Genomic DNA, 24,293 nt, shown 5'->3' on the forward strand with positions numbered 1-24,293 from the left:
TTTTTTTTTTTTTTTTTTTTTGTACTGGGGATTGAACCCAGGGGTGTTTAATTATTGAGCCACATCCCCAGCCCTTTCTATTTTATATTTTGAGACAGAGTCTTGCTAAGTTGCTTAGGACCTTGCTACTGAGGCTGGCTTTGAACTTGTGATCCTCCTGCCTCAGCCTCCCCTGTTGCTGGGATTACAGCCGTGCCCCACCACACCCCCCAACCCATATTCCTTATTGATAATCATTATCAGAAACCTCAGAGACACCGAAGATTCTGCCCCAGGGATGGGTGCGTTTGAGAATAATTGCTACCTAAGAATATTAGTCAAGATTTATTTTTTTGTGTGTGGTTTAAGTTATGAAAGTTTTACTTTGTAATATTCCAAATATTATAATACTGAATAGGCTGTCACTACACAGTCTTCTTCAGCTCGCCCCTCTTGAGGGATGGGTTTTCCTGCCCTCCCATTCCCTGTCAGCCCAATCAGGTTGAGAATCACTGATCCTTCCCTTTACCAACTGGGGAAGGAGGGGCACAGAGCGGCTTAGGAGGACCTGATAAAGGTCACCAGCTAATTAGTGAGTGGAGTTGGGCTATTGTCTGCTGTGGGGGTTGCCCTCCCCTGGTTCTCTCTGTTTACCAGGACCCCAATGTAAACATGGTAGGCAGGATGGATGATTTGTACCACTTGTTTCCCCCTGGCAGATGTTTGGTTGAGCTATGAAAAGCATGGATGATTGGCAGTTTCCATGGTGATAGATGCGCCTAGGATTAGCGGTGAGTGAGTCATGGCTGGGGCTTCCTCCAACGCCATCCTCTTCTGGAACAAGAGAACCTCCCGGCAGTGGAGAGGGGAGAGAGGTTTTGAAGAACAGACACTTCTGCCCCCGCCACCCCAGGACAGATGACTTAAGTTACTTCAGACATTTTATGCCAAAGGCAGGAGACTTCCGAAGAGCAGCTGAAGATTAGGTGCTGGTGGCCGCTCTGGGTTGATGCAGAACAACCTCTTGTCCTCACTGCGCTGGGCTCTACCACACTGTGTGGTGGCTTCAGGGGTAGGGGTGGGACTTTGGCCTCGACTGCCTTTGCTTTGTTTCTCAAAGCACTTTCCTTCTCCAAGCTACACCACCAAACTTTCACTGGAAAACAAACATCTCTCCCTACAGGATTTTCACAAACACACCCTTACAAATGCAGCCACTCCAGGGGACCAGGACCTGGTCCATGGAGGAACTAGGAAATGGAAATTCACTGAGAAAAATACCAGTTGTGTGAAGTCACATAACCCTTGTCCCCAGATCCCAAACTCTTACTGGAAGGGATCAGAGCCTCTTTGGCCACAGGCAGCAAGCACGTGGGTCTGTGGTTGACCACACCCAACAACAACAACAACAAAAATGTGATGAGAAACCAACAGCTTTTGCCAGAGTGTCCCTAGCCACCTTTCCTTGTCAAGATTCCTGTGATTTCTGTGATGCCCTTTGATCTTTTAAGCCTGACTCCCCTCCTGCTCACATACACACCCTGGGAAGCTCTGCTGGGCATCTCAGATTGCTGTCTGCAGCACCCTCAGCCCCATGGCCCCTTGCTCTGGGTCAGGTGCCCAGAGGTCACTCCCCTCCACCCCCCAGGCCATAGTGCTGACCCCACGTAGTCCCCTACTCCTGTCCTCCCAAGCCATCCCCTGGGTCTCCTCACAAGTTATATGTCTTGTCAGCAAGAGGACAAGAACCTGTTGAACCAGAATGGGGATCCCTGGTTTAAGAAATAGACCAAGAAAGGACAACCTGAGGATGGGGCAAGCTTCACTTCATTCTGATGGATTTGTAAGCAGGAGCTGGAGAAAGGAAGGAAGCTTCATAATTATCATAATGCTTGTTTTTGTAATTTTATTTATAGAATTAACTTATAATTTTAAGTTATACGTATTTATTCTAAATACCTATAATAATGATTATTGTTACTTGAACTCAGGAACTCATTCATGCAAGGCAAGCAGTCTACCACTGAGCAACTTCCCTAGTCCATTTTTTTTTTACTTTTTAATACCTTTATTTAATTAATTTATTTTTATGTGGTGCTGAGGATCGAACCCAGGGCCACGCATGTGCTAGGCAGGCGCTGTACCACTAAGCCACAATCCCAGCCCCTCCCCAGTCTTTTTAAATTTTATTTTGACAGGGTTTAACTAAGTTGCTGAGGCTGGCCTCAAACTTGCAATCCTCCTGCCTCAGCCTCCTGAGTTGCTGGAATTACAGCACCACCAGACCTAGCAGTTGGGAAACTTTTAAAAAATAAAATCTTTGTAAGACATCTGGACACTAATGCTAGGGTATCTGTTTTGTTCTACGCACCACGTCTAAATCTAGTTCTAACGTCATTGATGATATTTTAAAATTGCACCGGAAGCTGAAAGAAAGCAAAGCATCTCTGAAACACTTAGCAAGGACAGGCAAACACACACTAAATCAAAATAATTTTTTCTAGATCTAGCTGGCAAGACATTTATAATTCACTGGAACTAGAGAACATCTGCTCAAGAATTGTGAAGTAGTACAAGGGTAGAATTCTGGAAGTGACAGCCGCCAGTTGCAAGCCCCCTTACCACGTGTGCACTTTGCCAGCAGAGACACAGTTACCCTCCTTGGCCCCCCAGGACACACCCAGAAAGCTTCCCTTCTGGAGTCTGAGCTGCCTCCATCTCCTTGTCTCTGGGTCTCTGTGTCTGTGATTCTCATTATCTACTTTCTGGCTTCTCTGCTTTGTCTCAACGGTCACTTTGTGGTCCTATTTGGGTTGGCTCATTCCTGTGTAGGTGTCAGTCCTTTCTCCTCCCACTGCCCAGGATTCCAGCTAGTATTCTACTTGGGCCAGCCCGGAGGGCCTGTGGGAAGGATGTGGGGGAGGAGGAAAGGGCGTTTGTTATGAATACAGAGCCTGTTTAGAAGCAGGAAGCAATTAGGGTGAATCAGTCACTTTCCTTGGTAGAAGTGTATATATATATATAACCCGGCCAGGTGGTGCACTCCTATAATCATCAGCTACGAGGGAGGCTGAGGCAGGAGGACCGTAAGTTCAAGGCCAGCCAGGGTGATGTAGCAAGAGCCTTTCTCAAAATAAAAAATAAAAAGGGCTGTGATGTCAGAAGCAGAGCACTTGCCTCACACTTTCACATCTGGTCCTCTAGAGAGCAGGGTGCCTGACCTCCACTTTGACCTGTGTCAGCACGAGCCCCTGGGTTCACTTTCTTTCTTTTTTTTTTTTTTCCTTTCCCTCATGGTCTTCATGAATTAACTTTCACAAACGCTCTGAAGGAAAGTGTACAAAATGACATGTCATGGCTGGGGACATAGCTCTGTTGTAGAGTGCCCCTGGGTTCAATGCCTAGTATCACAAACAAACAAGAAATTACCAAAAGAACATGAAAAACTGCAGGATGTACTAAAATGGCAAGAAATAAAGAGTGGTATGTAATCATACAAAGCTGGATCAATGGATAAACATTTGCCAGGGTCTGGGGGAAGGATGAGTCCCTGGAAGGGGTGGGAGGCAATGTGGCCTGCCAGGGGAGACACAGCACCCAGTCAACCTGGTGCTATGGGTCCCTTGCAGGGGATCAGAATTTGGGAGGTCCAGGAAGGGGTGGTGGCAATGGATGGAGCTGAAGCTTGGGAAACCCTGGACATCAGGTTTATTTGGCAGCAAAGTGTGGGGCTCCTAACCTTGAGCAGAGCATAGGCAATAGGACCTGGCCCCAGAGCTCTGGTGAGACTAGGGCAGGTCCTGGGCATAGCATTCCTTGTTTTTGGATCCAAAAATATACATGACTGAAAAAAAAAAAAAACCACACCAAAAAATCTCTCCCTATATGTGTGTGTGTATATCCATCTACCGATCTATCTATTAATATATATCTCAGTATAGGAGCTATAGTACAAGACAGTATTCTCATATCTGTCTCTCTTTTTTTTTTAGTTGTAGACGGACACAATGCCTTTATTTATTTATTTTTTATGTGGTACAGAGGATTGAGCCCAGTGCCTCATGCTTGCTAGGCAACTGCTCTACCACTGAGCTACAACTCCAGGCCTCATACCTGCCTCTTACACCTGAAATATCCATCCATAAGGGCAACCCATTTTTGTTTGTTTGTTTTTATTTTAATTTTTTTTAATTTAAAAATTTGTTCTAATCAGTTATACATGAGAGTAGAATGCATTTTGACACATCATACGTAAGTGGGGTATGACTTATTCGTCTGGTTGTACATGATGTAGAGTTACATTGGTCATGTAATTATATGTGTATATAGGGTAATAATGTCCAATTCATTCTACTAGCATTCATACCCCCTTATTCCCTCCCTTCCCATCACTCCCTTCTGTCTAATCCAAAGTACCTCTATTCTTCACCACCCCCTCATTGTGAATTAGCATCTGCATATCAGAGAAAACATTTGGCTTTGGGATTGACTTATTTCCCTCCAAATTCACCCATTTACTGGCAAATGGCATAATTTCATTCTTCTTTAAGGCTGGGTAATATTCCATTGTGTATATATACCACAATTTCTTTATCTATTCATCTGTTGAAGGGCACCTAGGTTGAGCGGCAACCACTTTTAATCATTTTCAGTACTTTAAGGGTTAATTGTGGGCTGGGGTTGTGGCTCAGTGGTAGAGCACTTGCCTAGCACATGTGAGGCCCTGGGTTTGATCCTCAGTACCACATATAAATAAATAAAATAAACCTATTATGTCTAACTACAACTAAAATAAATATTTTAAAAAATTTAAAAAGAGTTAATTGTATATCACAGAACAATACAATTATACCTGTCACCTGATTGATTAGTCAAAGCCAGACATTGTACATTGACCCCGTACTAGGAAGTGTGGAGTTTAGCTTACTTACATGCTCCCCATCCACTCCCCAATTTTTGACAGTTACATCTTTGTTCTTAGTTATTTTGTTGGTTACCCTGATAACTTTAAATAACATATTTAAATCTCTGTTATTTTATTAATTCTAGGCTTCATTCCTCCACTCCTTATTGTTGGGAAGGAGAGATTCTGTCTTGTATTTTAAGACTGATAATAGTCATTTTATCTTATTTGTACAATATTTTTATATTTAAGGAATGCTTTAGTTACTGTCCTCATTTTAAGGGAATCTGCATCATCTTTTAATATTTGAGCTTTTAGAGCAATATCAGGAAAACAACAAGTTTGATTGTTCACAAGTAAGTGGTCCAAAATTGTGAAAAATGTTATTTACAACTTTAAGTGAACACACACAGTTATACACCCACTTCCCACCCTCCACCTATTAACCATTTTGTCTTAAGGTTGTAAGTTAAGTCTTTGGAACTATGAAATATTGGAAATGTCTTTGCTCTCCTTAGTAAACACTTAGAAACTCAAATTCGTGATGACAAGATACATCATAAGTACAGAGTTCAGTTTAAATTCATTGTAACAGGTATATAAATGTTCGTTAGTGTTTTCCTTGTCTACCTAACAAATTTAATGGCTAGTCCAAGGCATTGCTTGAAGCACTTTCAGGTTTTCTTATTGGATTAATTTCAGTTTGTGACACAACAGCCATTAAATCTTTCTGAGAGACCATCATGGGGCGTTATTTTCCCTCACATTGCTCTGTGAAAGATTTTAGGTTTGTTTTTAATTCCTTCTACTTCATTTGCTTCTTTTCACTTCCTAATATCAGTTAACTATATCCTGATTTTTACAAAGTCAATGTAGCTAATATTCAAATTCTGCTTTATAACTATAGTCATGTCCTCTATACTGTCTATAGGTCAATTTCTGAAGTTAAAACCAATTAACACGTACTTTATGACCCTGTTCACTGAGGAGCCAAGTAGTGGGGAAAGCAGGGTGTGGTGGCACACACCTGTGATTTCAGTGGCTCTGGAGGCTGAGGCAAGAGGATTGCAAGTTCAAAGCCAGCCTCAGCAATTTAGTGAGGCCCTAAGCAACTCAGTGAAACCCTGTCTCTAAATAAAATATTTTTAAAAAGGGTTAGGGATGTGGCTCAGTAGTTAAGTGACCCTGGGTTTAATCCAAAAAAAAAAAAAAAAAGTAATAAGGTAAAGAATTCCATTCCTCCCTGTGATTTTGATGTGGTCCTTGTGCCATTTAGGGAGAATGTTTCCAATATCATGGCCAAATGGGTTAATGTTTGTTAGCTTTTATGAGTTAGGATCATCTCATGTTCTAGTTTGCTTTATATTTAGACCTTGACTTAACTTTCTTGTTCACTTTTCCTATAATTTCTTTTTCTTTTTATTTTTTTTTAAGGTACTGGAGATTGGACCCATGGGTGCCCTTATTACTGAACTATATCCCTATCCCCCACCTTATATTTTTAGACAGGGTCTCACTAACTTTCCAAGGCTGTCCTCAAACTTGTGATCATTCTGCCTCAGCCTCTGAAATCACTGGGGTTTTGGCATGCACTCCAGCACCTGGCTTCCTGGGGTTTTAATAAGTTTTCTTTTTTCTTGTTGCTAAAACAAGTAGTCAGTGTATCCCTTAAAATCATTCAGTGTGTTAATAGATGGCCTCTTTTGTTGAGTACATTTCCTATCCGGAAGCCTCCCTCCCGGGGTGTCCATCATTTTGCTCCAACCCCTGCTTCTTTTTCTGCTGTCCAGCTGTCATTCTGGGATTTTACTTCAGCACTGAGTTATCACCACTATTTCTGAATGTTGTGTTTTCTCTTCTCATGGTTTCTGTCTTCATTTTGCTCGAGTATGCACTTCTGTAGCTTCTTCAGAAAAGATATGGGGGAGATAAAGTTTCTGGACTCTTATATGCTTAACTTTCACTTATTTGGTAATCTGGCCAAAATTCAAAATTCAAAAAAAAAAAAATTTTCCCTCAAAATTTTTAAGTTGGTGCTCCTGTGTTTTCCAGCATTCAGTGTTGCAGGGGAGAAGTCCGATGCCAGTGCAGGGTTAGATTTTATGTGTGTCAGAGAGCCTTCAGTCGTGGTAGGAAGACACCTGAGAGAAACAAAAAGAGGAAAGATTTATTTGGCTCATGGCTTCAGAGGTCATGGTCACTTGTTCCTAGCACTGTGGTCCTGTGGTGGGTAGCACATCATGGCAGGTGGTGTGTGGTGAGGCAAAGCTGCTTACATTATGGCAGCTAGGAAATGAGAGGCAGGGTCTCTAAGGGCACACCCCCAGTGACCTCACTTCCTCTCACCAAGCTCCACATGGTAAAGGGTTCTACCAACTCTTAATAGTGACATCAACTGGAGACCAAGCCTTTAATTCTTAAAATCCAAGCCATAACACTGTGTGAGTGTTCAGTTGTTACATTTGGCAGCCTTTAGGATTTCTCCTGAAATTTCACAGTGAATAACATATAGGTGTGATTTTTTTTTAATTTAGTTCTTTGTGCAGGGTTCTCAGTGGGATATTTCAGTCTGAAGACTTGTGTCTTCTTTGGTTTAGGGACATTTACTTCTGTCACCTACCTGGTTATTTGTATTTGTTTTCTGAATCTCATATTAGTTGGCTATTGTGACTGTAAGATTTCTGTCTGAATTCACTCAAATTTTCTACTTTCTTCATCTTACTTAATTTTATCCTTCATATTAATTGCATTTTTAATATTTTTAATTTCTAAATGTTTTTTTCTAGTGGGATTTTTTTTTATAGCATTTTTTTTTTTTTTTGGTGAGGAAGCATTGGGGATTGAACCCAGGGGTGCTTAGCCACTGAGCTACACCCCCAGCCTTTTTTATTTTTTATTTTAAGGCAGGCCCTTGCTAAGTTGCTTAGGGCCTTACAAAGTTTCTGAGGCTGGCTTTCAACCTGTGATCCTCCTGCCTCAGGCTCCTGAGTTGCTGGGATTACAGATGTGCCCCACCATGCCCAGCTTCCTCATTGCATTTTATTTTATAGGTAGAATATTTTCTGGGATGTATCTGGAGTTATTAATCAGTGTTTTCTTCAAAATTCTCTCCGTATCCTGATTTAAGTTGTTTCTTCCCTATTTTTGCAGGTATTTGTTTATTGGTTGCTGGTTTTCATCACACATCTGGCCATCCTTGGTGGTTGGCACGGATTCCCCTGCCACAGGGTGTTTAGGTCTGTTTCCCTGCTGGGGTGGGGAGGACAGATTCCTGAGCAGGCCCCGTCTAGGATGCGACATCTACCTGGCAGCCCTGGTTGTCTTCAGGCAGTGTATTGAGAGCCCCAAGAGAAGCCTTGCCAGGCACTCTTTTCCGTCCCTTTCACTCTGTCATCTTCTGTGTCCAAGAAATTTATGGAGGCCTTTCATCTGCATGGATGCCATTCTCTTTGCATATGGGCATTTATTCCTTGTCCCCCTTCACTACCCTGTTAATAGGATCATGCGAGAGGGGAATGAATGGAAAGAAAATGCACTTACCAGGCCATTTTAGACAAATGAACCTTTTAAGCATCCTTTTCCGCACACTTCAAAAAGATCACTGTAGAAATTTAAGAAAAAATATAAACAATCCAATAAAAAAAAATCTCTTCTTCCATCACCCAGAAATAACATTGTTGACATTGAGAAACACATTCTAGCTCCTTCTATGCTTCTCTCTGTTCCTTCACAGCAATGGGACCCTAACATATGTTTTCTCTCTAACATGCCTCTTAAAACTAAACAATAGCTTTAAATATCTTTGCATGTCACAGCATATCCCCGACAATATTCCAGACCTGGTATTTGTTGAGACGTTTATTTAGGCAACCTTTTATTTTTAGACGTTAGGTTGTTTCTAATCTTCACTCCAAACACGTGTTTATAAATTTTGTACTAAAGCTTTACTCATATCCTCGACTAATTTTCTTTGGATAAAATCCTAGTGGTACTGATCCTGGGTCAAAGTATATGCAGGCCCCAGCCTTGGTCCAACATATAGGGTTCTCTTTGACATAGCTCCACTGTAACTCTCTACCCCAAGCTTTGACTTCACTCTGCTTCACTTGGATTCCATGAAGCATTTCAGCAGAAGCAAGTGAAAGCTTAATTTTCAGAGTTAGACGGTGACCGAATCCTACTCTTGCCACTTAGTAAACGTGACCTAGTCTTTTTTAATGACCCCATTCGAGGACTTTTCTATAAAATGAGGAAATAATTCTTGACCTTTCTGAAGTGATTGTTTTGAGGATTACACAAGACAAAAATACATGTAAGGCACTTATCACAGGCCCTGTCAGGTTGGGAGTGTTCATAAATCCAGAATGACAGTGTGGGATCCTTGTTGACCCTAAGCCCATTCAACCCCTCTTTTTAGGTCACACTGGAGGTGCACCCTCCACCCCTGTGAGGTTTCCTGGCCCACTTCATTGAGTTTCCGAGTGCTATTGCCTGGGCCCTCATTCCATGTTCAGAACACACCATTTTGTTGTTTTCACATAGGTGAAGAGACAACATCCTTGACTGCCGACTCAGCTGTTGGTCCTTCACTGTAATGGATCAATTCATTTTCATCAGTGTTCTTGGGGTCTATAGGTGATATGGAAAAGATGGTACCATGTTGGCAGCATCAGGATTGGTTTTTGGAGTTTGTTTAGAGCCCTCTGGTAGCTCAGGAGCTTTGAACATGGTCTCTGGTCCTAACTATTAGAGGTATCTGACCCCAAGTATGCTTGAATCCCTAGTGTAATCAGTAGGCATCCGAGGCAAGGAAATCTGCCAGACAGAGGTCTGCCAGGCCTTTTGCTGCTGCTGAGCCACTCCAGGGCACTGTCCCAGCTGGAAAGGCAGGGCTCAGCATGCAGTACAGGGACCTTTGTGTGACTTGCAAGACACCTCCCTCACCCTCAATCCTTTGTACTGGGCAATGAGATGCCTTTGTAGCTGGAGGAGATTTCCTCCTGAGTGTCACTCAACCACAAAGGTCTCTTTCATGGCCACGCAGATGCCTCCCCAGTTGCCAGGGGAGATTGAGAAGAGGCCTATTTGTGAAGCTGCACAAATAGGGAAGGCTTGATGTGGGGGAGCCTCCAGGACAGGGCCCTGGAGGAGAGGAAGGGCAGCCCTGGGGAAGGTGATTCGTGGAATGCACTGCATCACCAGGGGGCCCACCCCTGTCTGGGTGTCTTTTAGGAGTCATGGCCGGCTTCAACATGGGAGGCGACCTCAGGGATCCGGCTGCCAGTGTCCCCCTGGGCTCCCTAGCAGCTGTTGGCATCTCGTAAGTTTCCCTCCTGGCAATCAGTCTAAGCTGGAGAGTGGGAGAGAAAACCCCAGGCAAAAGGGGGGATTGCCCCTTTTGTTCTGGGAGTGCCCCAACTGTGACCAATCTATTTCATGTGCCGATCCTCCTTTTAATACCCGCTGGGCTGGAAAATTCACGTCTGGTGGGCTCAGACACTGCCCTTGCATATCCAACCCGCCTGGGAATGCTGGGAGGAGGGGGGTCATTAATGCAGAGCACAGGCCAAAGCCTTTCATTCCTTTTTCCTCAGCTTCTCGCCCTTGCCCCTGCCCCTTCCTCACCCTCATTTTGAACTTGGGTTTTTTTTTTTTTTTTTAAACCATTGAATTTTCAGACCATTGGCAGGAACATACACATGAAGAGCTTCACAATCAGACAGATTAGGGCTTGTATCCCAGTTTTCTGTGGCCAATTTGCTGTAAGACTTTGGACAATTCACTTAGCTCTCTGAGCTTCCATTTCCTTTTCTATAAGACAAGGATAATGATAAATTTGTGCCTTATGAACTGAGGAGGAGATACCATATTGAGAGCCACCTAGTAGAAGCTCAGAGATCAGCTCGGTTGTCAGGCTTCTGGAGTTTTAGTTTTCATTGTGCCACCCACACTAGCAGGCTGGATGACCTTGAGTCTGTTTCTGATCTTCCAGAATCTCCTTTTTCTCTCAGGACCAAGAAGGAAGCTTCACTGGGGAGATGTAAAAACAAACAAACAAACAAACAATGAGATCATAGACATGACCATGACTTGAGAACACTTTTATTACTTTAACTATGATACTTAAATAATATTTATATATCTATTTCAGAAACACCAAATCTGCTCTTAGCTTATTGCTGTAGCACTGTTTCTACCGGCCAGGCACAGGGTATCAGGCCATAATGCAAAATAAGGCAACAACATTGGGAAGATAATCATGACACTAGGGAGAAAGTTGATGATGGGGAGAAAAGAAATAGGATTCTACATGAGAACGCTGTCTTGGTTTTGGTCACAGCTAGGAGGCCCAGGAGGAACCTTTGGCCTGTCCTCTCAGTGCCCAGATGGGTGAGGAACCCTCAGGGACTGTGTGACCTATTCAGGGTTACAGGGTGTCTTGGGGCAGGGCCAGGCTACGTTCTGCATTTTCACACTTGGCTTCCCAGCCTGTTATTTGTGACCAGAGACCAGCAGACCTCAATGTCCTCTGCCCAGGAGGACGGGATGTGGGGCCTTGGGTCAACCCTGACCTGCATTCAGGCAGCCTAGAGGCCAGCTGGGCCTCCCACCTCTACATCCTCAATACCCCTTTTGTTTTTCTTCTTTAATGTAAGAAAGAAACAAAACATTGACACTTTTTTTTTTTTATATATAAGAAATGTGCTAGAGAAGAAACAGCACAAAAAGGCCCCACCAGGCCAACTTCGTGACTGCCCTTTCTCTTTCATTTCAAGACAGATTCCCATAGGAAGCAAAGGTTGAGCAGTTTGGCAGGGGTGAGGGGTGGGGGTGGTGTTGGGATGGGGCTGGGCAGGTCGGATGGCAGCTCCCCTCTGCTCTTGGGTTTCACAGGTGGTTTCTGTACATCGTCTTCACCTTCCTGCTGGGCGCCATCTGCACCCGAGAGGCCCTTCGCTATAACTTCCTGATAGCTGAAAAGGTGGGTGAGTCCTACCCAAAGGCCTTGGTCTGTTGGGTCATTTATTTGTTCCCATCAACAAATCGTGGCCTCTCCCTTGCAATTCTATCTTGGGAATTCATGTAGACTTGACTCCAGGGCTAAAGTGTTGGGGAGTCGGAAATGATGGAGAAGGTGCAGGTTCTGCTCATAGATCCCATGAAACAGATCATAGTACCCAGAGAGACACACAAGTGCACATGGCTAGATAACGGAGACATTTCTTCATGTTGAAAATCAGGACAGAGGGCTGGGGCTGTAGCTCAGCAGCAGAGCGCTGGCCTTGTATGCATGAGGCACTGGGTTCGATCCTCAGCACCACATAAAAATAAACAAGTAAAATAAAGGCATTCTGTCATTTGCAACTACAAAAAAAAAAAATTAAAAAGAAAGAAAAGAAAATCAGGACGGAAATAGAAGAATCTGGTTGCTCCAAATCCCCAGCTCAGCAAGCTGCACTGAGCTCTTTTTTGCTAAGAGTTTCACCTTCCATCATGAATAGAAAGCTGCTCACAAGCAGCAAGGTGGGTGCTGAGGGACAGGGACAGAAGGGAGGCCGAGGAGATGAGGAGCCCAGTGCTAGGAGGGCCTGACAGGGAAGCAGGGCAGGACCCTCACCCTTCGGACTTTCCCTAGAATCTCAGAAGTCTGGGTTGATTTGGCTGCAATGTCTTTGTTTCTGGGGCACACACTCTGCCAGGAGATTAGCAAATTCCTTGTGTTCCATAGCCTTGTTTGCATGCTGATGCTCATGTGACATCAAGGACATTTATTTGGCATCATTAAAACCCACGAGAATAAGATTTCCAGACATATTCCTGAAAATTCCCCTGAAATTCCTACTTCTCCTCAAGTTCCTGGAGGATCTATGGATCCTGAGATTCCCATCATTTTCCCAGAAGTGTAGTCAGGGAGTTTTTCTCGTGGTTAACTCTTGAGTGTTGCCACTTATGTTTGAGAAGAGAGTACCTTCCTTTCTTGGTGTGAAGCTTTGCAAAGCAGCTGATCTTCAGAGAGGGCCAGGAGTCTCTGAACTGACTTTTTAGAACTGCACTTGGGCTTAGTTTCCACCTTAGCACAGGTTTCTTTTTAGAGCATGTAGACGTTGAAGTAAAGGTGATATTTGTTTTCAGGGATCTTGACCTTAGTATGAAAGCAGGTTTTGAAAGGGGAAGCAGTTCAGGCAGAGGAAGAGCTGACACCCGCCTTGTAGCACCCAAGGCCTCGGGCCCCCTGCATACAAGATTTGCTCTGAGGGAAAGAATCTGTGTCAATTATGTTTATCTGATGCACCTTCCATCTGGAGTTTCACCTCCAAAGGCCTTTTCTCCACTGGTAAAATGAAAAGCATGGCCTGCATTAAGGAATTGAAGGGAACAGCTGAAGGGGAGGGATTGTTTGACCAGGGAGAACTGCTTGCTGTTCATCTGCAACTTGACAGTGGCTGGCTAGCCCTGCCAGCTTCTAAAGCTTGTTCCTTTCTAGTGGATTCCTTCACAGAGCTCCTTTCAACTATTAGTGACTCGGATCTGGATAGAAAGAGATGAATTTTCATCTGGTTTGACATTCCTTCCCCATCTTTGCAGGGAAAGCTCAGAATGTATGTGTGAGGGTGGGCAGCTTCCTATCCAAGGAAGGCCATGAGAGGAATAGAACAAAAGCATCTCCAAAGAGAGCATGTTAGAGCCTTTGTGGGCAGAAACCCACACCCTATAATAGACACTCGAACTGAGGGAACTTTCTTTGGAATGTCAACTGTCCCAATGGGTGAGACAGGTGGGCACCCCTTAGCTGGTTGGCAGTACCTGCTACACCGGGCCCTGCCATAATCCATGGGACTGTATCTATTAAGCATAAGCTGAGGTGGACAGTGGAGATTTAAGTCCTGGAGAGGAAGAAAGACCATTTCCTGGAATAGGTGACTGTAAAAACTGTGATGAAAAAAAGTGACTATTCTTGCTTCTCAGTCATGAACAGGGATTGATGCAGCAAGAAAGTGAACAGTAATAGAACAACCAGGACAACTCCAAACAGCCACACACGGGTGCTCTGCTGCTCCGCCAGCCACTCCACATGAGGATTACATTTCTCCTTTCCTGTTCTCCGGTGTCCCTCGTTGGCTCTGCAGTGGCAGGTCCTACACTCCGACAGGAAGCTGGGCCACAGATGACTTTACTAACAGTCCCTGGAGGGCAGAGCCTGTAGATGAGAGTGTGAAACCTGCAGAGGTTAGGAGGTGCAGGGGTAGTTGCTTTACTAGACACAACCCAGTGCCCTGATGCAGTTTTAATAACTGCTCGGCTCAGGTTCACATTTAGCTATGGCCTAGGTTCTGAGCCAGCATCCCTAAGTTTTCCTGAGCCCTGAAGAAGGAAGACTGCATCTGTCTGGTGCTGCATCACCTTCAGTCATGGACACCTGCCAGCCTCAACACACTGCCCCTGGTGCTGGTTCACATGAATCTCCTCCATGCATGTCTGTCTCTTTCTCTTGGGTGTTTTTTGCCAGAACACCTCTATTCAATGGCTGCAGGCTGCCTGGATTCCTTTCCACTGATCTGCAGCTGGTCAGATAATCTGATCCTTCCTGGGTTTCTTAAAACTTTTCAGATCTCTCCTCCAACCTCTTCCTTCCTTTTTTTTTTTTTTTTTTTAATACCAGTGATTGAACCCAGGGGCATTTAACCACCAAGCCCTTTTCATGTTTTATTTAGAGACAGTGTCTCACTGAGTTTCTCAGACCTCACTAAATTGTTGAGGCTGGCTCTGAACTCGTGATTCTCCTGCCTCAGCCTCCAGAGCCGCTGGGATTACAGGCGTGTACCACCACGCCCAGCTGGGATCTATTTCTAATTATTTGGCTTCCCACCCAAAAGAAACCCAATTTCTCCAAGTCTTTTTACTCTTTATCCCCACCCCAGAGGAACTCTTTCCCTGCTCCTGGGTGTCAAGTCTCAGTAACGTCATGCTTTCTTATGAACTTTAACTCCTCTCCACACTCCTTTTGGGGATATCTTTACAGATAGAGATATTTATTTTAGGGAGACTTCCTCTCTCTCCTCAATAAATTCACCATGTTTAATTGAATAGAAAAAGCTAAAATAGTCAATACCAATATTATTCAGTGATAGAGAAAGAAATTTTATAAAGAACAGTTTTAGAATTAAATAATCAATGTTTCCAAATAAACCTAAATATAGTCCAGGAAATGGATGTTTATTACAAATTAAAAAGCCTAAGTATCTTAGGAACCCTTGGACATGCTAACTAGCAGAATAAGAGCAAATTAAGTAGGAATAATACCCCCAAAGTATCTTTGTAAAAATTGGAATCCCCCAGTGAACTCTAACCGTTCTGGATTTGGCAGTCATGGCTTCACAGGCTCAAGAGGGACCTTGAAAGCCCATGGGAAGGTGGGGCTGGGACAGAGCTGGTGGATGGTGAGTGGTCCGAGTCCTCTGCTCAGTATCTGCCACCAGCCCAGCCTGACTGTCCTCTGTTCTCATCATGGACACAGTGCTGCCTCTCAGGAAGTGAAGCGGACTTTGCCTCTTAATGGAAAAATGGCTCTCAAGTGAGAGATAAAACTGGACTGAAAGTTGCAGCATTGGGTTAATCTGTGGAGAAGGAGAGAATCAGAAAACTCATGACTCTGTGGGAACATGATATGGGAGAAAACCCAGGGGCTATTAAGACATTGCCTTATTAATGCATTTGGGCTTGTAAGGGTTTCAGGATGTCACTCACCCTCAGCAACATCAAGGGGCCCAGGGACAAGATGAAGCAGAACAAGTCCCTTGCAAATGACTTTAAACCAAGAGAAGAGAGCAGCAGTGAATTGGTAGAATCCCTCAGTGGCTGAAACTCAGAATGGGACCTGAAATAAAAAAAACAACAGCAGAAAGATATAATTATTTATTTTCATGAGTAGTTAACTGAACAAAGAATTTAGGGTAGTTCACACCTGTGTACTATTTTGAAAAGATAGCTTTTTCTGACAATGCAAACAGGCATATGACACAAGAACATCATTAAAAAAAAAAACTATTGACACACATCTACTCAAATAAATTTTCACTTCAACCTCTACTAGCGTTTTTAGCAAACTTTCAGTACAATATGAAGAGAAAATGATTAAGTTCAGCAAGGGCTGAGAGCAAAGCCGCATGACTTACTACTGTAGCTCTAATGCCTGGTCCTGTGCCTGACACCATGCCAGGAATATAACCATCCTCATAAAATTCTTCCTAAATGGATGGATGTCAGAATAGCAGAATTGGATTTTGGTGGGAGAGAGATAGAATGGATTTTTAAAAAATAATTTCTCTATGTGTGTGTGGACTAATATTTCACGTATTTTTCAGGAAAGAGACTGAATAATAGTTTTATATCTAAAAGTGGTCAGTGAACAGGCCATTCTAAACACAATTGACAAACTGAACATAAAAAACGCAATGTATTTGGACACTCCCCCATCTTTCCCCAGCCCCAAGGGTTCTGGAGGAATCCCAGGGTGTGTCTCTGGATGACTAGCCAAAGATGAAGTCACCAGTGTCACGCACTCGCAGAGTTGGAGACTCAGAGACTTTCTGAGGTCAACCCAACATAGAAGGATGCCGACTGGGGAGTCTCATTCCCATTCGAAGTAAGAGGACAGGCTTTTTTTTTTTTTTTTTTCTTTTTTTGGTGGTGCTGGGGATGGAACCTAGGGCTTTGTGCGTGTGAGGCAAACACTATACCAACTGAGCTATATCCCCTGTATATATACAGGCTTTAAATGAAAATAAATAAATAACATAACATAAATATGTATTCAGCCCTCTATGTTCCCAGGCCCCATGCCCATGTATTAACTAGCCTGGATCAAAAAACATTAGAAAAAGCATTGCATCTGTCCTGAAGATGGACAGATATTTCTCTAAACAATATAGGATAACGTCTATTTACCTAGCACTTACACTGCATTTAGGCAGTGTATTGGATCATATGAATCTTTCACATTTTATTAAAGTAGGTGGGAGAATGTGTGTAGGTTTATGTAAATACCCTGCCATTTTATATAAGACACTGGAGAATCCATGGATATTTTTAAAGTTGTAAATGGACAAAAGACCTTTATTTTATTTATTTATTTTTTATGTGGGGCTGAGGATTGAACCCAGTGCCTCACATGTGCTAGGCAAGTGTTCTACCACTGAGCTACAACCCCAGCCCATCCATAAAGTTTTAGTATCCTAGGTGTTGTGTAACTAATCCCCATGGATACCAGGGAGAACTGTATAGCCTTTCAGGTAAGAAACAGTCAAATTTATTCAAGGAGATCCCCTGCCTGCCTCTCTGGAAAAAGTCTATAAAGGCAAAAACAATAGATATGATGTACTGTGCCCAGAGGTCCTTCACACTGGCTGCACATCAGAATCACCTCAAAGGCTTTTTAAAAATCAACAAAATATGTCCCATTCAATACTAATTAAATCAGAACCTCTGGGGTGATTCTTATGTAAAGCCAGAGTGGAGAAATACTGAGTTAAATTTTCAAAATGCTTTTGATAGAATTTCATCATTGAGTCTTTTTTTTTTTTTTAAACCAATCAACACAGGATGCATTTGGTAGAGAAGACAGAAACAAAGGTCACAGATGAATGATCACATCTCAGAGGGGATGGAGGATTAATCACAGGACCAGTTTATCTAACAGTTTTGTAAGGTATCAAGGGCACAGATCACATAAGTCATGTGCCTCATTAATTCAGCTGCTGAGCCCTGTTTGCCAGACTCTGTGATAGGTGCTGAGCAGAGGGGGAAAAGATACACGATTCATTTCTACCCTTAAGGAGCTCCTGGTGCACTGGCAAGGCAAACCGTGAGCCTCATTACCTATCCTGCAGGGGGAAAAAATAACAAAATGCCATCAGAGCACACAAAGTGATGGGAAACATCAGATGACATCAATTTCATGTAATAATAAAATGGTAAATGAACGAGAGGGAGAAAAACCCAAGAAACCCATGACATTGAAGAAGAGAGGTGAGATTCACTGGGGATAAGAATGACATAATACATTTAGGGAAGGGCAATCCAACTGAATTAAAGACAGGATGTTGCTCTGTAGTGGACTTTAGTTGTATCTGGCAAGCCTCTGACTTCCATGACCATTTGGGAGTTATTCTACCTATGCATGGTCTTGAAGGGTGTGAGACCCCATTCAAAAGCCCAAAGAACAAGACTTTCTCTTGCCTGTCCCTTGACAGTCCTGGTAGGGCAAATGACCAAGGATGGGCATTGGATGCTCCAAGTGTACCAATGAGAGAAAGATAAAGACTTGGTGAGAGGTCATCTGCAGGATGGCAGGGGTGCTGGTAGCATGCTGGCCAAACTCTTCCTGGTGAGGAGTTGGAGGAACTGGAGTGCCTTCAAGCTTGGGTCCTGCCTTTCTCCAAGGTTGATCTTTTGGCCTCCTGATGATTCTATGAACCTCCAGTGCCCTACAAATATATTCATTTTTTTTACAGTTCTTTTTTCCAATCAAAAATCCTGACTGATGAATTCATCAGTCAAATTACTCTAGTGATCATTTATGAGCCAGGAAATAAGTCTAGCCAAGGGCTTATGTGCAGTGTAATTTGACAACACAGATCTGGTGCACTGCAGAAGCAAGGAAGTAAAAAAGTAGGGCATGGAGATCCTTCCTCAAGAGGGGTCTAAGTGACAAAGCTGAAAATTGTCTCTAACCCATCCGTAACAGTTGACAAAGAGGCACTTGAATACACAGTTCCGACCACTGTGCCTACAGTGAGGTAGGATGGAGAGGGTATCACAAATAATTAAGAAAACTGAGAGGCTCCCTGTAGGCATGAAGGAATCCAGCTCAGGAGGGTTAGAGGTTCAGGATAGTGTGGGACACAGCTGCAGGGCAGGCAGCACTGGTCTTTTGCAAGTTGACGCCAAGGAGAACAGCTCTGCCGTCTCCTGTTCTATCTGTTGGTGCCTTTGGGCCATATTGGTCATGGGTATCATTCATTCATCATTTATCTGTGTATCTGTGTTGGGCACCACGAACACAAGGGTGAACAAGACAGAAGCCCTACCTAAAGGAAGCCTGCAGGTTGGTGAAGACAATGATGGACACTATTCTGTCATTATGTTGAGGTGCCATGGGGCACTGAGGAACAACCACTGTTGTGAGGGGATTTGAGGATGGCCTCTTGAAGGGGGGAGGTTGTTCTGAGTTTTGATGCTCAATTAGGAGTTCAATAGACAGACTGGATAGATTAAGGGATGCGGACAGAGGGTTCCAGCAGGCAGAGAAATCATGCTGACCAATGATTTTATGTGCAGGGTAGGGAGGAAGAGGGCACAGACAGTGCAGGGCCTGTGTATCAAGCCATTGATATGTTTACAGTAGGGTCATTAGGATCAGATTTGAGGTTAGAGAGGTAACTCTAACCTCTAACCCTAGGTGGAGGCCTAGGGGATGATTTAGAAAGAAAATCTTTAGAGTCAGGAGGCCACCTGGCATTGTAGTGGCTAGTGCTTCTCCAAAATGTGATTCCCAGTCCACCAACATCAGTATCACCTAGGAACCTGCTGGAAATTCATATTCTCAAGCTCACTTCACACCTATTGAGAAACTCTAAGGGTGGGGACAGAAATCTGTGTTTTGATGAGCCTTGTGGATAAGTGTGACTCCTGTTCAATTTGAGAGCCACTATGTCGTCCCTATAAGATGTGACGGTAGACTCACTTGAGATAGTGGAATGAGGTGGAGTGGGGCTAGGAAAGGGAATTTTAACTCAAAGGCTGAATCTATAGTGTATAATTAGGTGAGTGTGGGTGGGCGAGTGCCAGGGGAAACAGGGTCTGGCAGTGAATGATTATATGAGTCAGCTTTCATTTACTGTAACAAAATATCTGAGACAATTCTTTGAAGAGAAAAGGTTTATTTTGGCATATGGTTTTAGAGGTTCTAGTCCACCATCTGGTGGATCCATCCATTGCTTTGGGCCTCTGGTAGGGATGCCAGATGGCGAGGACAGGGAGTATGTGGTGGAACAAAACTGCTTGCAGCTAAAAAAGCAAAAGAGAGAAGAGGGGACTGGGGTTTCACAATCCCCTTTGAGGGTAAGCCCCCATGACCAAAGGACTTTCCACTAGGTCCCACTCTTAAAGGTCCCACTACCTTCCCAAAGGGCCACCCTGGTGTCCTGCACCTTCAACACATGGACCTTTGAGAAATTTCAGTATCCAAAATTTCTATATCTATAGCAATGACAAAACTGCTTTCACACACAGGTGTCCCTAGTGGGCTTCCTATTCCTTCTGGGCTTATACATCTCGTCCCTGGCCTCCTGTATGGGAGGACTCTATGGAGCTCCCCGGATCCTGCAGTGCATTGCCCAGGAGAAAGTGATTCCTGCACTCGCCTGTCTGGGACAAGGGGTGAGTGATCCTTTTTATTGAGAAACAGATTTTTCTGTTAACCCAATGTTGACTCATAAATTGCTTAAGTTTTTCTGATTACAGCCTCTGGTCAAGTTCTCTAGGGTAGGACAAATGAGAGTGCAGAGGTCATTTCTCTCAGCTCTGTCCTCTGGCTGGCTTCGGCTAGAACCAATTAGATGAACGTCTTAAATGTCACCACCACATGGCTCCTTAACTCCAACATAGCTAACTAACTAGTCATAGTAGCTTGGGCCCTAGCAGCAGGGAAGAGAATTTCTCACACCTCTGGATTCTGGGCTGTCTTTACTATCATGACCCAAACCTTGACTGACACAGAGTAGTTTGGTTGAGTCATAGTTAGGATGATCAAAAGAGATGTTCCTAAAACCTAGGGGAATGACAAAAGAAAAATAGACATGGAGAATCCCCATGATCTGCAAGTTTTAGCTTGTTTTTGTCTTGGGGGGATATCCCAGCCTCTGTGTTGGGAGGGCACATGAAAATCAGCTGTAATTTACTCCTTGACCTTCATCTGCTTCTTGTCAGCATGGCCGGGAGGACAGGTAACTGTCGTCTCTACTACATTCCATGTGTGATAGTGATATGACTTTTATTTTATTTTTCTTCCACTTCATTTACTTTTTATGAGGTGAAATGAACACAGGGTTTAAAACTAAAAGTCGAAAGTATACATTAAGAATTTTTGCTCCTATGTTGAGTTTTTCTCTTTCCCATAGCCGCATCCTACAGTCACTGCTTTTCTTAGTTTTTTTTTTTAATTTTCTCTTTCCACACTTTTTATTGGTATATTATAGTTGTACATAATGATGGGATTTGTTCTATTTATTTATTTATTTTTATTTATTTTCAAGTAGGCTGCTTTTTTACATATTATATACAAATGGAGCCCATTTGTCATTCCTCTGGCTGTACATGGTGCGCTGGCACTCCAGTAGTATAAGCATACATGTATATAGGGCGATAATGTCTGCTCATTCTACAGTCCTTCCCATCCCCACAGCCCCACCCCTCCCCCACTCCCCTCTATACAAACCAAAGTTCCTTCAGTCTTCCCTATCCCCCTGGGGCCCCACTATGGATCAGCATCCTCTTATCAGAGAAAAATTTGACTTTTGGTTTTTTGGGATTGGCTTATTTTACTTAGCATGATATTCTCTAATTCCATCCATTTACCTGCAAATGCTATGATTTCATTTTTCTTTAAGGCTGAGCGATATTCATTGTGTGTATGTACCACATTTTCTTTATCCATTCATCTGTTGAAGGGCATCCATAGTTTAGCTATTGTGCATTGAGCTGCTATAAACATTGATGTGGCTGTGTCACCTTAGTATGCTGATTTTAAGTCCTTTGGATATAAACCGAGGAGTGGGATAGCTGGGTCAATGGTGGATCCATTCCACATCTTCTGAGATATCTCCATACTGCTTTCCATAGCTGTTGCACCTAATGATGGGATTTGGTGTTACACAATCATACATGCATGCAAAGTAACAATCTAATTTGACTCCCCAGTACTTCCCCCTTCCTTTCCTGCCTCACACCCCTTGGTTCCTTTCCTCTATTCTAATGATCTCCTTTTGATTTTCATGAGATTCCCCCCACCCCTTTCATTTCCTTTTTCCTTTCTAGCTTCCACATAAGAAAGTATATGACCCTTGACCTTCTGAGTTTGGCTTATTTCACTTAACATACTGATCTCTAGTTCTATCCATCTTCCTGCAAATGCACAATTTCATTTTCTTTATGGCTGAATAAAACTACTGTGTATGTATACTACATTTTCCTTATCCATTCATCATCCATTGATGGATACCCAGGATGGTTCCATAATTTGGCTATTGTGAATTGTCTACTATAAACGTGGGTATACATGTATCACTATAGTATGATGATTTTAATTCTTTAAGATCAATATCAAGGAGTGGTATAGCTGGGTTATATGGTAGTTCCATGCCTAGTTTTTTGAGGAAATTCCATACTGATTTCCATAGAGATTGTACTAATTTACAATCTCACCAACAGTGTTCTTTTTTCTCCACATCCTCTTCAGCATTTATTATTATTTGTATTTTTGGGGGGAGGAGATGCAGCAGGGATCCAACTCAGGAGTGCCTAACCACTGAGCCACATCCCCAGCCCTTTTATATTTTGAGACAGGGTCTCCTTAAGTTGCATAGAGCCTCACTAAGTTGTTGAGACTGGTTTATGAACTTGTGACCCTCTGCCTCAACCTCCCAAGTTGCTGGTATTACAGGCCTGCACCACCATGCCCAACTTCTTTTCTCAGTTTTTTTTTTAAAGAGAGAGAGAGAGAGAGAGAGAGAGAGAGAGAGAATTTTTTTTTTAATATTTATTTTTTAGTTTTTGGCGGACACAACATCTTTGTTTGTATGTGGTGCTGAGGATCGAACCCGGGCCGCACGCATGCAAGGCGAGCACGCTACTGCTTGAGCCACATCCCCAGCCCTCTCAGTTTTTTTAATGAATTTTTTTTCTTTTCCAAAAGATAGTGTTCTCTGTACATTGTTCTGTACCTTGCACATTGTTCTGTACCTTGCTTATTTTTTTTTCACTTTATGTATCTAGGAATCTTTTTTAAAAAAATACAGACACAGAGAGAACTTTTTTTTTCTTTTTCCATCATGAGGGTATGCCATAGTTTAATCAGTTCTCTACAGACTGATACTTGAGTGGCTTCTAGTAAACAGTGTTGCAATGAATAATTCTTGCGTGTGTGTGTGTGGTTTTGCATATGTGGTTAAATTTTCATAAGTAGAATTGCTGGGTCAAAGGGTAAATGCATTTTTTAATTTTAATAGATCTTGCCAACATACCTACCATGGGATGTTTATCATTTTGCATTTTTTGTTTATTTGTTTGTTTCAGTTCTGGAGATTGAATCCAGGGATGCTCTATCACTAAGATGCATCTTTAGCCTTTTTAATTAATTTAAAAAAATTAAGACAGGGTCTCTCTAAGTTGCTGAGATTGGCCTCAAACTTGTGATTCTCCTGCCTCAGCCTCCCAAGTCACTGGGATCACAGCTATGTGTCACCAGCTCATTTTGTACTTCCACCAGCAGTGGGTGAGAGCCAGTACCGCTCTTAGACTCAAGCCAAAATATCCTACTTTATAAGACTTTTATAAGTCTCTGCTTCTTTGTAAGGCCAAAGGGACCTGCCCACCTGGATCCCATGTCCCTGTTCTAGACCATGTCCAGGTGTGGTGTCCCTAGAATTCCTTGCCCAGATGGCCCCCTGCCAATTTCTAGGATCCGCAAGGGCCTCTTCTTTTCTAGGGCCCAAGGTGTGGGCAGAGGGTCCACATATACATGTGAGGCTCCCCTGGTATGGTCTGAGAAGAGAAGCTGGTGGGCTCTGAGCTGGTGTTCACACATGGCCATCTTTCAGTGAGGAAGTCTGAGTAATGCAAAAATTCTGAACTTGAACCTGACCTTTCTTCTCATGTTTGCTTAGGAAGGACATTAGAACATATTTAGTTTAACAGGTTGTTAGTGAGGCTCAGAGTTGTAAATATTTAGATGTTGGGTGTGTAGAACCCCATTTGCGCTCTTGCCTTGGGCAAAAAACACAGTTTAACAAGGATTCTTCCCATAGCTCATTGCCAAATGTGCATTTTTGCCAATCTTATAGTGAGAAATGGTATGTTAGGAGACTGATGTTTGCATTCCTTTAATCTGAGCGAGGTTGAATATCCTTTCCTCTGTTTAAAAGCTATTTGTATTTTTTTTCTGTGTTTCATTGGTCATTTTCTTCTTAAATGTTAAGGGGTCTTTCTTTGTTAGGAAGATTAACTGTGCTATGTATTACAAATGTTTCTCCTAGTTCTCCTTCTTTTAATATATATATTTTTTTAATTTTTGGCAAAGCTGAGGTTCAAACTTGGGCCCTTGTGCATGCTAAGCAAGAGCTGTACCACCAAGCCA

The 24,293-nt window shown here is 43.0% G+C and overlaps 1 protein-coding gene across 1 annotated transcript in view; it reads left to right on the forward strand.

Moving 5' to 3' along the window:
* Slc12a8 (solute carrier family 12 member 8) overlaps positions 1–24,293 on the forward strand; it is a 143,180-nt gene that overhangs the window by 91,851 nt on the left and 27,036 nt on the right. Inside the window, exons 6-8 of the mRNA XM_015487285.2 lie at positions 10,115–10,202; positions 11,777–11,864; positions 20,174–20,320. Coding sequence (XP_015342771.1) covers positions 10,115–10,202; positions 11,777–11,864; positions 20,174–20,320 — 323 coding nt within the window. The remainder of the gene's footprint in view (positions 1–10,114; positions 10,203–11,776; positions 11,865–20,173; positions 20,321–24,293) is intronic.

Source organism: Marmota marmota, unplaced genomic scaffold, assembly GCF_001458135.2.
Source record: "Marmota marmota marmota unplaced genomic scaffold, marMar, whole genome shotgun sequence".
Classification (NCBI taxonomy): domain Eukaryota; kingdom Metazoa; phylum Chordata; class Mammalia; order Rodentia; family Sciuridae; genus Marmota; species Marmota marmota.